We start from the raw sequence: 16901 nt of genomic DNA, 5'->3' as shown, positions 1-16901 counted from the left end.
TGAAACACGTTTTACGCGCCTAGAAGCCATGATGGAAAATTTGTCCAAGCATTCAGATAATGGCACACCCAAAGGTTCCGTCAATAAAGAAGAGACACCCAAAAACCACACTGGCGAAGGAAAAACAGAATGATGGAGAAAATTAGAAATCCCTATATATGATGGGGAAACTGATGCTTATAGTTGGATAAATAAATTGGAACGCTTCTTTCAAATGAGAGATATACTAGAAGAAGAGAAAATTCAAGCAGTTATGGTGGTGCTAGATGGAAAGGTGTTATCTTGGTTCCAATGGTGGGAGACTTGCAATTCTGATATTGGATAAGGCGATTTCAAAGTTTCCGTTCTTGAAAGATTCCAAACTTCAACCACTCTCAACCCTTTTGCTGCCCTCCTTGCACTTAAACAAGAAGAAACGATGGAAGAGTACATTGAGCAATTCGAAAGGTTTACAAGAATGTTGTAGAATGTTGGTGAAGAACATTTAAAGGACATTTTTGTGAACGAATTGAAGGAAGACATTGGGGAAGAAATCAAACTCTACGAACCCCCCACTTTATCAATCATGGTCAAGAAGGCATTAATGATCGAACAGAAAAATAGAGCAATTTGGAAGGTGTGACAAAATGTTGCTTCAAACTCAATTTCAAAAGTCAATACCTCTTACCGAGATCCATCCTATACGAAGACTGTTACTTATGGTATGAGTCAGAAAGGTGGAGGAAAAAGTAATGGCCCTTCTAATTCTTTCACTAGCAGTACATCCGTGAACACACTAGAAAATAGCAACCGACCCAAAGGATTTCAACGATTAATCGAAGCAGAGCTTCAAGAAAAGAGGAAGAAAGGGGAATGTTTTCGCTATGACGAAAAATGGAGCACCTCTCATGTATGCAGAAATAAACAACTTCGGATAATGTTAGTAACAGATGAGGATGATGTTGAAGACTCCGAAAAGGAACCCGAACCAAAAATTGGAGAAACACCCCAATTATCCATGAATAGTATTGTGGGATTTACTTCTCGACGATCCTTAAAAATTTGGGGAAATATTGATGATTACAAAGTCAAAGTATTGATAGATTGCGGTGCCACCCATAACTTCATTTCTAAGGAACTGGTGGAAAAATTACAATTAAAGGTGGATGACACTTCGCGATACGTGGTAGAAGTTTGAGATGGACACAAAATTAAATGCAAGGGAGTATGTAGAGAAGTTCCCCTGAAAGTGCAAGAAGAACCTGTATAGCAGCAGTTCTTCTTGTTTGGCCTCAGAGGCGTAGATATGGTTTTAGGTATGGAGTGGTTAGCAAGCTTAGGAGATATTAGAGCCAACTTTGAACAACTAATGTTGGTCCTCAAGATTGATGGCAGAAAGGTGGTAATAAATGGAGAACCCAAACTTTTAAAGAAAGACGTCTCACTTAAATCTATGTTGAAAGCTTTGCATCAGGGAGAAGGGTTCCTTATTGACTATCACCACATTCAAATAGAGATAGATTGAAAGGATACAATTCCGCCAAAATTAAAACATGTGCTACATGATTTCCCCTCCATCTTTGAACCTCTAGAAGGACTTCATCCGCAACGGCATCAGGACCATGCCATTCACCTCAAAGAAAGAGCCCAAATACCAAATATCAGACCATACAGGTATCCTCACTATTAGAAAACAAAAATTGAAAAATTGGTTGCTGAAATGTTAGAAGCAGGAATCATTCGACCGTCCATGAGTCCTTATTCCAGTCCTGTCATACTAGTCAGAAAGAAAGACGACAGTTGGCGGTTTTGTGTAAATTACAGAGCTTTGAACAAAATCACCATTCCCTACAAATTTCTCATCCCAGTAATTGAAGAGTTGTTGGATGAGATAGGAGGGGCTAGCGTATTTTCAAAGCTGGATTTAAGATCCGGATACCACCAAATCAGAATGAAGGAAGATGACATTGCAAAAACCGTTTTCCGCACACATGAAGGCCACTATGAATTTATGATACTTCCATTTGGACTTACTAACACACCTTCTTCTTTTCAATCATTAATGAATGAAGTTTTAAGGCCAGTACTCCAGAAATATGTTTTAGTATTCTTTGATGATATCCTAATATATAGCCCTTCCATGGAAGAACATAAGCAACACCTACGAAATGTATTGACATTATTGCAACAAAGTGAATTAAAGATCAACGACAAGAAATGCTCCTTCGACCAAGCAAACTTGGAATATCTAGGACATGTTATTTTCACTGGCGGTGTATCCACGGATCCTCATAAGTTGGAAGCAATGACATTAGGGCCTACGCCCAAGAATGTCACCAACTTAAGGGGATTCTTAGGCCTTACTGGCTATTACAGGAGGTTTGTTCATAATTATGTAAAAATAGCAAGGCCATTGACCAACTTGTTGAAGAAAAATGCCTTCCAATGGAGTCCAGAGGCGCAAACTGCCTTCGAACAACTTAAGCAAGTCATGACCAGTTTGCCTACATTAGCAGTACCTGACTTTTCAAAGCCTTTTGTGGTTGAAACTGATGCTTGTGGAATTGGATTAGGAGCGGTTCTAATGCAAGAAGGAAGACCCCTAGCCTTTTTGGAGCACTACCATATCTGAAAGAAACCAAAGGAAATCGGTGTATGATCGCGAATTGATGGCAGTCGTGAAAGCGGTCCAAAAATGACGACACTACTTGTTGGGAAACCATTTTATTATCAAAACTAACCAAAAAAGTTTGAAATTTTTGACAGAACAGTGGATGCTCGATGAGGAACAATACAAATGGATTTCCAAATTCGTAGGATATGATTTTGAAATACAGTACAAGCTAGGGAAGGAAAATTCTATCGCCGATGCCCTTTCTAGGAGAAGTTCCTATTGTGCCATGACAGTTTTACAAATTCACGATTTCGAGGAATGGACAGAAGAGATCAAACAAGATGACAAGTTACAGAAAATCATGCAAGACCTGATTATTGATCCTGCATCTCATATGGGCTATACTTTGAGGGATCAGAAGTTATTTTACAAGGAGAAATTGGTGTTATCCAAATCTTCCTCCAGGATTCCAATCATTTTAAAAGAATTTCATTCATCATTGGTAGGAGGACATTCAGGTATCTTCAAAACTTACAAAAGAATAGCAAGTTTAGTGTATTAGGAAGGGATGAAAACCGATATCAAGAATTTCGTTGCTACTTGCGAAGTCTGTCAAAGAAACAAAAGCGATAACTTGTCTCCAGCAGGATTGCTACAACCATTACCTATTCCTACTCAAGTATGGACAGATATTTCTATGGATTTTATTGGAGGACTGCCCAAATCCAATGGGAAGGATACAATCCTGGTAGTGGTTGACCGACTCACTAAATATGCCCACTTCATACCATTAGGACATCCCTTCACCGCTACCGAAGTAGCTACAACTTTTCTACAGAAAATTGTAAGATTGCATGGATTTCTGCCTTCCATTGTTTCAGATCGTGACCCTTTGTTTTTAAGCAACTTCTGGAAAGTCCTTTTTAAAGCAACAGGTACACAGCTTAAGTTCAGTTCAACATATCATCCCCAAACTGACGGACAGACAGAAGTTATTAACCGATGCTTGGAAGTTTATTTACGGTGCTTAACTGGAACAAAGTCTAAGAAATGGGTCTTTTGTCTTCCATGGGCAGAATTCTGGTTTAACACTAATTATAACGCTTCAAGCAAGATGTCTCATTTCAAAGCTTTGTATGGACATGATCCCCCTCACACTCTCAAGGGATCCACCATTCCTTCCCGCCTTGAAAAAGTTAATAAACTAACAATTGCTTAGGATAAATTATTGGCTACTCTAAGAGAAAATTTGTTGAAGTCTCAAGATATCATGCGAGCAAATGCCAACAAACGTCGTCGGGACATAGAATACACAGTCGGTGATTGGGTGTTCTTGAAGATGCAACCTTACAAGAGAAGATCCTTGGCTAAAAGGATTAATGAAAAACTCTCCCCTCGATTTTATGGTCCTTTCCAGGTGTTAAATAAGGTGGGTGTTGTTGCTTATAAGTTAGATCTTCCATCTCACAGTAAAACTCATCCGGTCTTTCATGTCTCTTTCCTCAAGAAAGCCATTGGTGACTCGTTCCAGTCCCAACCTTTACCACCTATGTTATCTGAGGATCAGAAATTACAAGCTTATCCAGATTCTATTTTAGATATTCGTGAATTACAACCTGGCAACGTGAAAGTTTTAATTCAGTGGCAAAATCTCCCTCCCAATGAAAATAGTTGGGAATCTGTGGCTAAATTACAAGAGATTTTTCCGACTTATCACCTTGAGGACAAGGTGAGTCTTTTAGGCAGGGGTATTGATAAGCATAAGCATAAGTCACACAACACCAAGGTGTACACCCGCAAACAGCGAGCAAGAGAAGCAATAACCATAGATCACTAGCAGTAGGGTGCACAACACCCAAGGGGTGCAAACCACCCGATAGTTACAACCCACCCAAAGGATGTAAACCACCCAACAATTACGATTCACCCAAAGAGTGAAAGATCAAAAGATGTAAATCAAGGGGACATGACCTTTGGGAACAGTCATAACCAACCATTATGATCCGCCCAAGGGATGCAAGGTCAGGAGATGTGAATCAAGGGGTCATGACCTTATTCAGAATAATTGTGTCCATTAAATGTAGTATAAATAGAAGTAATCCAGAATGGAAAAATCACTCAGAAATTAAGAAGAATCTGAATTGTGGAAAGACAGGCTCTCAAAAATCTGTATAATAAAATATCTCAAATTATCTAATAAAAATTTCTATTTCATCTTTTCAAATATGTTCCATTTTTATCTGTTCTTTTCTGATGGCAAGTTTCAGTTAATGCACACAAATTGTTGATCAATATTGCGGGAGACTATAAAAGTCACATTAATTAGTGAATAGAATTAATATGATGTATCTTTGGTCTGTAACGTACTCTCATACTCCTGGTATATTCAGCTAACCAACAAATAAGCAGCCCATGTTCAACTGTAACATCACAATTCACGATTCACCTAATTGCACATCAAAATTTAATGAAAGTATGAAACCATGTAGAATCATTAAAATGTTAAACAAATTAGTTTAGAGTCATGAAACATCAAAAATAGAAAAGATCATAATCTGATCTTTGTGTTTCACATCTTTTATTCCTTACATTAAAGGATAAGACCTTTGAGCCAATACAACATCATACATTAGAAATTTTTGTAACACATTCTTTAATATTGAGTATAATATATGCAGGTCTAGCTAAATAGGAAATATGATTCCTAAATAAGAAGTTAGACCTACTTCATTTAGTAGGATCCACTTGTGTTTCACTCGATATATATAATTAAAAGTGTGTCAAAAAGACCGTGTTATATGTAGTGTCTGAAAAACTCGGTCCCTCCCTTCTCACCCTTACAAGTTGTAGTTAAAATGGCCCAATGAAGATAAATGAATTAGGTTCTTAGGCGATGAACTCTACAAAGCAAGAGTAGTTAATATGAGTGGATCTCTTCTTTTTTCTTTTTTCCTTTTTCTTTTCTTTGTCCTGCTATTTACATATAAATCAATAATGTAAAGTACATTTCAGAAGTCAATTGTGGGTTCTCCTAGTGTCAGATTTCGTTCCACTTTCCATGGCAAGTTGAAGAGCTTGGCCATGATAAACTTGAAGATTTTGTTGACATTTATATTGTGGGTTGCACTTGAGAAGAAAAGAGTAGCATTCATTGCCCTTGCATATGCCCTTGCCTGTATGCACTATCACCAAGTTAAATTTTGGAACAAAGCTTAATTAAGATAGAAAGCAACACATTATTTAAAGTAATGAAGTTTGAACATTAGTAATCACCAAGTTAAATTTTGGAACAAAGCTTAAGATAGAAAGCAACACTTTATTTAAAGTAACGAAGTTTTAAGATTAATTACTAATCTAGCTTTAATCAATAAATAGGCCATAACGCGGAAATAGATAATTTGGTAAATGTCAAGTGCCAAGATTCCAAAGAAGACTCCAAGTCAATGAAGACATTCTTCAATTTCACGCGTCAATCAAGGGTTAATGGATTATTAATGCATTTATGGGAGAAAATGTTCAGAACAAACAAATCAGTCACTGGCATGAATGATTAAGAGAAAGGAGCTACTAAATCTTCTACTTAGCAATACTTATTGACCTGTGTTACAATTGTCCATTGCACATCTGGGGGGAGTTTAACAAAATCATCAAATTTGGTTCCTATTAGAATGGGAATTGCAATCTGCAAGTGAATAATATGGACATCAGAAACTACAAAAATACAAATTAAACAGCCAAATTAAGGTTATTTAAGTGCATTAAATTAATGACATTGATTAAATTGCCAGTTTGGCATATAAAACAATTACTACACTTAACCTTTATCAATAAATCAATACCATTTTTTATTGGGAGTTAATGAGAAATTGACACCATGTATTTGTCCTAAATCATAATAGTCAGTAATGCTTTATGAAAAATAATGCATGTGCCCTGTCCTTTTGTACTATTTCAGAGCTTTTCCATGTGAAAAGAATTTGTAACTAACTCTAATAAGTGAAGGTATTAATTATCAGTACCACACAAAGAATTCTTGTGATTTGAAAACCATTCACCATGTGAATTTGAATATTGGTACCTGATTCCACTTTCTTGCTTTACTGTACCATCCAACAACACTGCAAACACACCCCAAAGTAAAAAACAAAGAAGTAAATATCTTTGCATTTGCTGCCAAAAAGTTTCCACAGAAATTGAACACAGATAATGAAGCTAACAGCTACCTATTCAGTGTACACCGACTGGTGAGATCAAACATAATCAAAATTGCAACTGAATCTTTACAAGCCATTGGAATTTGATAAAGGGACCCTGTGTCACCTACATACATCAAAACACAGAATAATTCACCATCAAAACTCAAAGCTACAAAACCAAGAAAAGCTATAAAAGAAAATTTTAAAATTAAAAATTTAAAAAAAAGGTAGACACATACAGAAAAAGGGAAAGTTAAATCACCTGCAACATCCCATATACTAAACGAAATCCTAGCTCCTTGAACAAATAAAGTTTTGTCCATCAAATTAAGTCCCTTCATCTGCAAGCTCCTCTTTTCTTGCTCATCCCCTACATACTTGATCTGGAAAAAAAAAAAAAAAAAAGTAGCCACACACACATTAAAAGAATAACAACTACAAAAAATTAATGAATTAGTTACCAAATTTTGGCAACAAAAATTACTTTTTCATCACTAATTCAGGGGTCATAGTTTTTTAAAAGGTCATCCTTTTCTTGTGGTTGAAACTTTAAACTAGTACTATACATGACCAAATACCAAAATTCACTCCTAATGAAAAATAGAAAAACAACCAATACCCATCTTAGATGAATGAAAAATGAATCAAAAGCTAGGAAGAAATTTAATTAAAGCTTAAACCTAGTACTACAAAACGAGTTATTCCAATATGGCAACCACCAGGTAAAATCAACCAATACCCATTTTAGACGAATGAAAAATGAAACAAAAGCTAGGAAGAAATTAAGTTAAAACTTAAAACTAGTACCACAAAACTAGTGTTTTCAATAAGGCAATGACAAAGCAAAAACAACCAACACCCATTTTAGATGAATGAAAAATGAATCAAAAGGTAAGGGTTAATTAAATTTTTAATCCTAAACTTTTTAAAAATTTGGATTTTAGTCCTTAAACAAAAATTTAACTTGTTAAGGTCACTCAAATTTTTTAAAATTTACTTTTTAGTTCCTAAACAAAAGTTGAACTGATCAAGATTTTTATTTATTTTTTATGAAGATTTTTAGTCCTAAACTTTTAAAAAATAAAAATTCGGTTTATGATCCCTAAATAAAAATAATAAGTTTAAATTTTTGTTTAGAGATTAAAAACTAAAATTTTAAAAAATTTAAGAATCTTAATTGGTCAAATAAAAGTTTAGCAACAAAAAAGTTGAAAAACATCAACCAATCAAACTTTTGTTTAAAACTAAACATCAAATCTAGAAAAAGGTTAGGAACTAAAACTTAGTTAACGCAAAAGCTAATAAGAAATTAAATTAAAACTTAAAACTAGTTTTTCCAACATGTCAATCACAAGCAAAAACAACTGATACACATCTTAGATGAATAAAAAATGAAACAAAAGCTAAGAAGAAATCAGATGAAAACATAAAACTAGTACCACAAAACTAGTTTTTCCAATATGGCAATCACCAAGCAAGCTGATCTTGAGGTTGACCAAATCAGAGTCAGAGTCACAGGGGGAGGGGGTGGTGGTGGTGAAGGGGTATCCATGCATGGAGGCGCCACCGTGGACGGTGGCCTGCGGTGGCGGGTCACGGAGGGGCAGCCTGAGGTAAGAAGGCCTTCCAAGAGAGCAGAGAAGCATCCTGTCCCAAATGAACCGGCCAAGAAAGGACACCCTATGGAACAGGTTGCAGTGGACGTTGACATGGTGAACCATTCTGTGGCATAGTTGTTGAGTCGTCGTTGTTCTTCTTCTTCTGCTCTTGCCAATGATTTTGGCCATGAAAAAGTGGGGTTTTGCTTCTGCTTCTGCCTCTGCCTTTTTTTCTCAATATGCTCATAAGCAACTCACTCGATTGCTTTGAGTTGTGCTGCGCGTGCCTTTACTTAGTTTGGTCCCATCAAGCAAGCATAAATTCTTGTGCATGTTTAAATTATTAATTTCTTCATATATGTCTATTTCTATATAATAGAATAGGTATGTCGAAAATTGAAATTCTCTTTTCTTGTGTTTGACAGTGATGACACCCTCTTGAAGGGATTAAAGCCTTTCTAAATGCTTTTGTTTTTTAACATTCGAAGGCTTAAACAAGATATATATCAAACTTTTTGCCGCCTTATATAATCCGAAATATTTTTTTATAATGCTTTACAATAAATAAAAAATTACCTATGCGTTATTTGGTCTATTCTCACTAGTGTATATAAGAATCAAGACATAACATGACAAACATTTTAAAAAATAATTTCTTCTTATCTTTCTTTATATTTTTAATTGCACTATTTATCTTATTTTTCACTTTTCTCATTTTTTTCTTCTATTTCTCTCTCTTATTTCTACCTTAATACATCCCATTTTAATATGAATCACTGTAATAACTCTTAGAAAAGAAAAGGAAAAAAAAAAAACAAAAGCAAAGGATTAGAGGCAACCAATTATTATTACATTAGACTACATGTACACATGTGAGAATTTGATATCAGTTTTAACAAAAGAGAATGAACAGAAATTAAATTTAAAATCTTTTATTAACACTAGATCCTCTCCATTTACCGGAAACATTCAGTATGAGAGAATACAAATTAATCTAACCTAATTAGATAAGGTAAAGATTAGATTCAGTCATTAGGTTGATGTACATGAATAATTTTAAAAGAAACATTTATAATTTCAAAATTACATTTAAAAAAATTGATTGTACATATATATTTTTAAATTAAAAACATTAATAAAAATAAAATACAATGAAAAGTTATAGAAGTTAAGTCGAATTAAGTACATCGAGTTTAAGAAGTATAAGTATCTAAAAAATAATTCAATCTAATTAATTTTAATGAAGTTGAATTATAAATTGGATCTATGACCCCTCCTTATTGAGTGATCGAGTGAGTCTGATTTTTTTTTTCCATTCTTAAAACCAAACAGTGTTTTGTACTTCAAACCAATTTTTAATTTATAGAATTTAATTCATAATCTTTATTATTATAAAAGTGAATAACAATTTTCAAAAACAGTATATACATTTTAGTATTGCAGGACCACAGAGAGACGAAAACGTCACTCTCATAAGAGCAGTTGACTAGTATTTCTTCTGCGATTTCTAAGGGGTCCAAGTTGCCGGCTAAAATGGAAGTTGTGATTGTAGGAGTATTCTAGTAAATTACTCACAGGGTCAGTTTCGTAAAAACAGGTAACAAGCCATATATTTGTCTACATTCACTAAGCATCTTGTCTGTGACCTGCTTTTGAGATAACAAAAAGATTGTAAAAAATAATAAAAAGAAAAAGGTGTTTATGATAACAAGGAATTTACCGGTGGATCTAGAAACTAGAAAGTGTGCTTCTTCACTTTTAAAAAAAATAGAAAGTCTGCTTCTTCATCTTTTGAGTGGGTTGGTTTGTACAGAGAAAGAGAATAAAAAACAACAGAAATAGATAATTAAATAATGTAAAATTTATATTTTATTTTAATTTAAAATTTTTATCTTAATTTTTTTTATTTCTTTCAACTTTTTTAAACTATAAAATAATGTGAAATTCACGTTTTTTCACTTTTGCTCTCATCTTTTAAATCCACATGAAATCATATAAATGTTTATTAATTATGATTAATAATGTTTATCAATTGAGAATAAAAGAAATGAATCTAATTTAAAAATTCTGATAGTGTCAAAGTTTTCTATATTTTATGGTTTATTTAGAAAATATTTGGTTCAACCTAGTTTACATTTTTTTTCAATTTAATAATAGTTATTTTTTTATTTGCCGCTTTAAAATGTGTGAACAATTATTTAAAGCCTTGTAAATAGCAAACCAAACAAGCATTAGGATTCTAGTATTTGGTTAATTACCATTAGGCATCCAGTAGGCTAATTACTTTTTTATTATAAATTTGTCAGAAAAATACTTTAGTCTCATGGATAGATCTGACAGTTTTTGAATTAATAAAGTATATTTTAGATAAAAGTAAAAGGCTGCTGCACCCTGCACCACTTCTCTCATTTCCTCTGGTCATGTTAATTAAGCACTTAAAATGTACAGAACATGCATGCATGTCCAAATTTGATAGGCTTGCTCTGAATCATCCCTTAACTTTTTTACGTGAAATACATTGTTTACTAGCATGCCATTCAATGGAAGGAAGTTACAATATTGTTTTATAAAATTTTATTTGTTATATATGTGAGAGAGGATAAATACTTTACGTATTGAAAGAATAAACAAATTATACTATCATTTAATTATAAATTAATGATAATTACAAATTAATATGTATTGATAAATTTATTAAATTTTACCATAATTAATTTGAAAGTTATATCATAATTTTCTACTGATTAACAAGGTAAGACTTTTTATACTAACAATATATGTATATATATAATAATAATTTTCAGTTTAATTAATTTTAATTAGTAAGTGTGACTTTGCTTTTTCAAAAAAAAATTCAAGCTAATGAATATTTTTTTATTTTTGAAATTCAACAAATTTAATCTTTTTGTTAACGGTTTTTATTTGAAATATTTAAAATTTTATTTTTTTTCTCAAAATTTTAATAAACTGAATCAATTGAGTTGCTTAAAATTTTTTACTCACAACTTAATTATTAATCAAAACATCAAATTTTATTCGAAATAAGAAATATTCAAAAATTTTCTCTCTTCAAACCCTAGTCTCAGTTCCAATAAAATACTTCAAATTTTATCCATTTCATTATAAATTTCTAACTTCTAAGTTTTTAAATTATTTCATTTTCTAAATTCAATATAAACTGCAAATATTTGGATTTGAGGGATTTAAATAGAAGAATATAAATAGTAAAACAAAATTTACCTTATTTTAAAAATAGAACTTAATGGTCAAACTTACACATAATTCAAACTAAAACAAATGTAAAATATATTTAAACATTTATATTTTTTTATAGGTTTAATTACTTATTTGATTTTTATAAGAATAAAATTTTCTCTTTTAATTTCTATATACATAAAAATATATCTCTTTAGTCCATATACATGCAATTTTCATCCCTTCTAGTCTTCACCGTTGGGACAAGAGATTAAAATGATAAGTGTAAATATTAAAAACGATTAAAAATTATAAGTACAAGATTAAAATATAAATATTTTAAAAATTGTAATTATAAGAATTAAGAAGTAATTATCTATATACTATCTATAAAAGAGAATCCTCTGGAAATTCCTAAAATACTCTTGTCTAAGATTGTGACAGTTGTCCATTTCCTTGGTTTTTTGGTCTTTTAATCCTTTCATTTTCCACTCTTCTGCTTCTTACAGGTGTCTGATTTTGCAAATTGTGGCTTTTACACGTGTTTGATTTTTAAGATTGTGCATGTGCTGACCTTTGCTTCTTTACGTGGTTTCTTGCATTTCATTTTTCAGTTTGTGTTTTTTGCTTTTCATTTTTCCCGATACAGACCAGCTTTGGGTTCTCTTTGGTGCTGTTTTGATGTATGTTTTCTTACATTGGATGTTAGCTTATGGTTTTTTGGCTTTTCTTTTCTTACATGCATATTATCTTTTCAGTTTTTGGCTTTTGTTTCAGTGTTGTTTTCATGTTTGTTTTGTTACATGCATGTTATTTTTCATTTTGCTCTGTTGGACGATGTTTGGTTTGCATGTTTGCTTATCGTGTTTGTCTGTTCGTGGTATTTCTGTTGTTCTGTTCTGGTGCTGTTTTCATGTGTGTTTTCTTACATGAATGTTAGCTTCTCATTTTTCTGTGTCGAACGAGGTTTTGGATTTTTTCTTAGCTTATCATGTTTATCTTTTCATGGTGGTTTTGTTGTTTTTTTTCGTAATATTATGGCACGTTCTCCAGACAAGATAAAAAGCATCGATGGCTCAAAAGAAACTCTTAAACTTAGTGTGAGGATCAGTGATCTATGGTTTATTGACACGCCTAACAAATCTGAGCAAGCTGAGATGGTGTTTGTGGACTCCGACGTATGCTTCAATTTTGTGATTTTTTTTTTTGTAGATTTATTACTTATTGTTCAGTTCATTGTGTTGTAACTTTAATGCAATCCAGGGTGATGAGATCCACGCTGTTTGTAAACAAGACCAATTGAAGTAAAAAAAGATGGACTTGAAAGAAAATTGTACTTATGTCATGCACAATTTTAAAGTGCTAAAAAACAATGGTCAGTACAGAGTGTGTGATCACCAATTTAAATTGGTGTTTATTGGGGTTACTGTTGTGAGGGAGTGTGTTCTAGAGGACATCCCTTTTAGAAAATACAGGTTTGCTGGATTTGCGGATGTTGTGGCTGGCCAGTTTGAACCTAGGCTATTGGTTGGTATTTTAACTTACATTTTTGCAATTGAGTTTATTTTGAAAGTTCTACTCTTTTTGGAATAAAATAAAATTCCTTGATTTTCCTACTTGCTTTAGATGTTATTGGTGTTGTGGAGGAGGTTGTCTTTCACCAAGTTTCAGGAAAAGGTAGAAGGGTAGTCTTTAAACTAAAGGACTTGAGGTAAAGTTCGATTTTTGGTAACAATTTGTGTCATATGCTTTGTCAAGTTGTGGCTATGATTACATTATTATTAACTGATTGTCTCATAACTATTTGTTTCTGATAGCCAGCAATTGCTATCTTGCACTTTGTGGGATGATTATTGCTTGCAATTTTTAAAGTTCTTAGATGATTATGAAGGTGATGGCCCAATTAGAGTTCTATTGACCCATGGTAGAATAAAGGAAGCTCAGGGTATATCCTTATCTTGAATTTATTGATTCCTCTGTTTATGCTATTGCATGTTATGGTTCTGTTTTTTAAATGATTTAGGATCTTATCCCCCATCGGTCAGCAATTCTTTCAAGGCTTCAAAGTTAATTATTAACCAACCCGTGATGGAGATTCAAGAATTCAATGAACGGTATTTTTTGTATGTGTTATGTAATATATGTTGATCATTTTTTGTCTTATTTTTGTTGTTGATTCTATATTTGTAGGCTTGCAGAGTTGGGCATTGAGGCCCGATCAGGTTTTAAATCCCATGGTGAAGGGAGTACACAACTTTCAGGTTCTATCCAATTATCATCAAAGGAATCATTCTTTGGGAAGGCTGAGGCAAAGACTATTGCTGACATTAATACCATCTCTGAAGTAATCATCTTATATAGATTTTAATTCTTTACCCCGCACTATCTGAAGTTTTTTCATTTGATGTGTATGTTGTTTCACATAGGAAATTGTTTGTGTAATTGTTGGCACAATTACTAGGATTGTTCTGGACAATCATTCATAGTGTTATACAGCTTGCATTCGGTGCCACAAAAAAAGTGATGCAGAGATGGCTCCCTTCACATGTGCATGCGGCAAATACAATAAGGAAGTTGTGCTTAGGTCATTGTGATCTTTTAAGATGTTGTGTATTCTTCATACCTTCATCATTTTTTCACTATTGGTGCATATGGTAGCAGGTATAGGCTTGAGGTGATGATCAACCAGAGAAATGAAAGCACAAAATTCCTACTTTGGGACCATGAATGCAGTGAATTAATTGGTCAATCAGCTGATGCAGTTAATAAGCTTAAAATTGAAGTGTGTTTTTGGATTCAAGAGTAACTCTTTATGTTTGATATGTTATTTTTTGTTTGCGTGATACAATTATTCTCTTTGCACAAGGATGGTGATGTTGATTTGAATGTTTCACCCCAAACACTTGATAAGCTGCTGGGTTATGAACTTGCTTTCAAGATAAAGGTGCAACCCAAGTTCAGGAATTCTGCTGTTTTGAAGTGTTCAGCTGACTCAAGCTTAATAAATGTTGTGATGGATATGCTAGCTGATGCTGAGGTACTGTTCAATGCAAGTTATTTGACATTAACTATTGTGAAAACTATGTATTCTATTCATACTTATTTGTTTTGCATGGGTTGTGTTATCTTCAATGTATATCTTATTCAAACATCTTCAAAAATGAATATCCCAGTTTCTGATTCCAATCATTATGCCCAACATGAATCTGTGAGTTTTGATCATTGCTCTCATTTTTTAATATGATCTTTCTTGCAACTCTTGCATTTTGACACTTCATGGCTTTCAACTTAGCATTCAACTTATTCATTGCTATTTGTTTTATCCAGCAATCCCTGTCTGTGATAGCAAACCATGATCCACTGCTTGGACTTCCCTTGACGCCTACAAAGCGACAGTCATTTCAAGATTGTGATGATGAAGCAGGGACCTCTCAAATTTCACTTGCACATCTTTCATCCAACAAATTAAAGAAACATGGCGCAATTTAGTGCATTTGGTTGCTTGCAAGTTGTGCTGAACAATTTTTTTTGCCCTGCTATTTGTATATTGTAAATTGGCTCCCACCTTTAATTCTGTTGTGGTGGTGTTCCTTTATAACTTTGATCACAACTTTTGTTTAAATTTGAATCTTATTTTGTATCCAAGTATTCTGGGATTTTAGTTCTGTGGTTTATCCGATGTCACCTTAACTATTGCACTATATTTCAAAATCCTTATTTGTTCAATTGTTAAAATAAATATCGACAAAGCATGGTTATATTAATGGTTATAAAGGCATGTTTCAAGAAACTCGACCTATGCAAATGTTATGAATTCAAATATATCGTGAGAGATAGAACAAGTAATATTTGAAAATACAAATCACAGATTGCTAGACAGAAAGTTCAGAAAACATGTTCTTCACAATCATGATAACTTATAATTCAATCAAAGTTTTAGAGGGCCATTAAAGCATCTGATTTTAAGGTGTACATCCTTAATTGTATCAACACAAAGTATTCACAGGAAACAAATTAGAATATTAGAAATAATTACCATGAAATATTGATTACTAGGACAACTAAACCAACATTCATATCTGATTAATTTACTAACAGCAGCATATACACACCAAGACAAAAGTATCAGCTTTCGAGTCTTGAGAAACATGATCTTGGATCATCAATGATATGTAATTAATTGTTTCTTTATTATCAATCATCGTTTAGCATGATTTGTTATTTTATATGGCATTTTTGGCTTGATTTTACTTTGACAAATGCAGAATCAGATATTTTATAAATTTACTCCATCTTTCATCATATCTCTCAATATGATGTACAATTAGTAAGACAAGTAAAAAAACAATTTCTCTTTAGGTTGATATCCTACTTCTGCCATGCATAACATTTTCCATATCACATTTCTTATCGATGGCGCCAAAGCATAGGTATAACAATGGCTATAAATGCATGTCTAATCATTTTAGTGCATTTAATTAGTTGTCAACATTCATAATTTTAGTATTTTTCCTTATGCTTATTGTTTATTACTTACTTTTCAAGTTTTAATGTGGCCGTCAAAACCATGGCTATACATGCATGTCTAATCATTTTTATCAAAGTATGATCCATTTAACCAGTTGTCAACATTGATCATTTTAGTCAACAAGTCAAGTTATGTCTTGGTCCGAGTGGAATAACATTTCTTTTCTTCATGTCCATGGACTTTTGCAATTTTAATTTACCATGTATTGTAACATTCCAACAAGAAATCACTAAAAATTTAATAACTCAGTCAAGATTGACAACAAGCATCAAGAACATGGATAACCATGAGCATGCAAATCATAGTGATACAGCATAAGCCAGGATAAAGAAAAAAGGTATCAGGCAGCACAAAGTTAATGATCAGACTCAGAATATTGATTGTAAGCAATTCAAAATATTATCTTCCAAATTACAGTTAATAATTGTAATTAGTTTGTTGATTTAATAATACAATATCCACATTTTTTTCACACAAAGACAAGCAAGCTGTAAAGTGCATTCAATATTATGTGAATCCATTCCACATTAAATAAATTCCACTAAACTTAGATTTAATTCACTTTTTTTTGTTAATATTTGTGATTCATCAGAGGATGAGAGTTCTGAATCAACACAAAGTACCAATCAAAATCTACTTTATCAAATTAATTTTCAACATTATAATGCTATAATCTGATCTAAATGCAATTTTCATAGGCTCTGCTTCAGTTTCTTCACCTGAAAATCAAAACTATATGTCCTCAACTAATGAGCCCGCAATTAATAGAGAAGGTAACAATTAATATTCAT

The 16901-nt window shown here is 32.8% G+C and overlaps 3 protein-coding genes across 4 annotated transcripts; 2 read left to right on the top strand and 1 right to left on the bottom strand.

Moving 5' to 3' along the window:
* The first annotated feature begins 3863 nt into the window (after window positions 1–3863).
* Window positions 3864–4430, top strand: LOC114396915. Its single transcript, XM_028359080.1, has one exon. The coding sequence runs from the start codon at window positions 3864–3866 to the stop codon at window positions 4428–4430; it is 567 nt and encodes a 188-aa protein (XP_028214881.1).
* Window positions 4431–5294: 864 nt separating this feature from the next.
* LOC114394581 (septum-promoting GTP-binding protein 1-like) lies at window positions 5295–8835 on the bottom strand. Of its 2 annotated transcripts, XM_028356200.1 has the most exons (6): window positions 8229–8829; window positions 7052–7172; window positions 6817–6913; window positions 6672–6711; window positions 6192–6275; window positions 5295–5766 (listed from the first exon to the last, which is right to left on the bottom strand). In XM_028356200.1, exons 1-6 carry the CDS (start codon window positions 8574–8576, stop codon window positions 5602–5604), a joined length of 855 nt encoding a protein of 284 aa, XP_028212001.1. In that variant the 5' UTR covers window positions 8577–8829; the 3' UTR covers window positions 5295–5601. The 2 variants fall into 2 exon arrangements, with proteins under 2 accessions (XP_028212001.1, XP_028212002.1); XM_028356201.1 differs by lacking the exon at window positions 6192–6275 and having other exon boundaries at window positions 8229–8835.
* Window positions 8836–12619: 3784 nt separating this feature from the next.
* On the top strand, window positions 12620–15071 carry LOC114396914. The gene is made up of 9 exons (XM_028359079.1): window positions 12620–12760; window positions 12846–12863; window positions 12963–13113; window positions 13209–13293; window positions 13400–13527; window positions 13606–13696; window positions 13773–13926; window positions 14449–14619; window positions 14910–15071. The coding sequence occupies exons 1-9, from the start codon at window positions 12620–12622 to the stop codon at window positions 15069–15071; spliced, it is 1101 nt and encodes a 366-aa protein (XP_028214880.1).
* The last annotated feature ends 1830 nt before the right edge of the window (window positions 15072–16901 follow it).

The sequence above is a fragment of the Glycine soja genome, chromosome 18, assembly GCF_004193775.1.
Source record: "Glycine soja cultivar W05 chromosome 18, ASM419377v2, whole genome shotgun sequence".
Lineage (NCBI taxonomy): Eukaryota > Viridiplantae > Streptophyta > Magnoliopsida > Fabales > Fabaceae > Glycine > Glycine soja.
This window is presented reverse-complemented; position numbering and strand designations above follow the sequence as displayed.

Bases quoted from the DNA above. Each gene is read 5' to 3' on its own strand.
- LOC114396914 (XM_028359079.1), top strand. From the start codon at position 12,620: ATGGCACGTTCTCCAGACAAGATAAAAAGCATCGATGGCTCAAAAGAA. The intron at 13,528-13,605 runs GTATATCCTTAT...TAAATGATTTAG, and splicing joins TAGAATAAAGGAAGCTCAGG to GATCTTATCCCCCATCGGTC. The intron at 14,620-14,909 runs GTACTGTTCAAT...TGTTTTATCCAG, and splicing joins ATATGCTAGCTGATGCTGAG to CAATCCCTGTCTGTGATAGC.
- LOC114396915 (XM_028359080.1), top strand. From the start codon at position 3,864: ATGCGAGCAAATGCCAACAAACGTCGTCGGGACATAGAATACACAGTC.
- LOC114394581 (XM_028356200.1), bottom strand. From the start codon at position 8,576: ATGGCCAAAATCATTGGCAAGAGCAGAAGAAGAAGAACAACGACGACT. The intron at 7,173-8,228 runs GTACTAGTTTTA...TTTTTTTTCCAG, and splicing joins TTGGAAAAACTAGTTTTGTG to ATCAAGTATGTAGGGGATGA. The intron at 6,276-6,671 runs GTACCAATATTC...ATTCACTTGCAG, and splicing joins AAGCAAGAAAGTGGAATCAG to ATTGCAATTCCCATTCTAAT.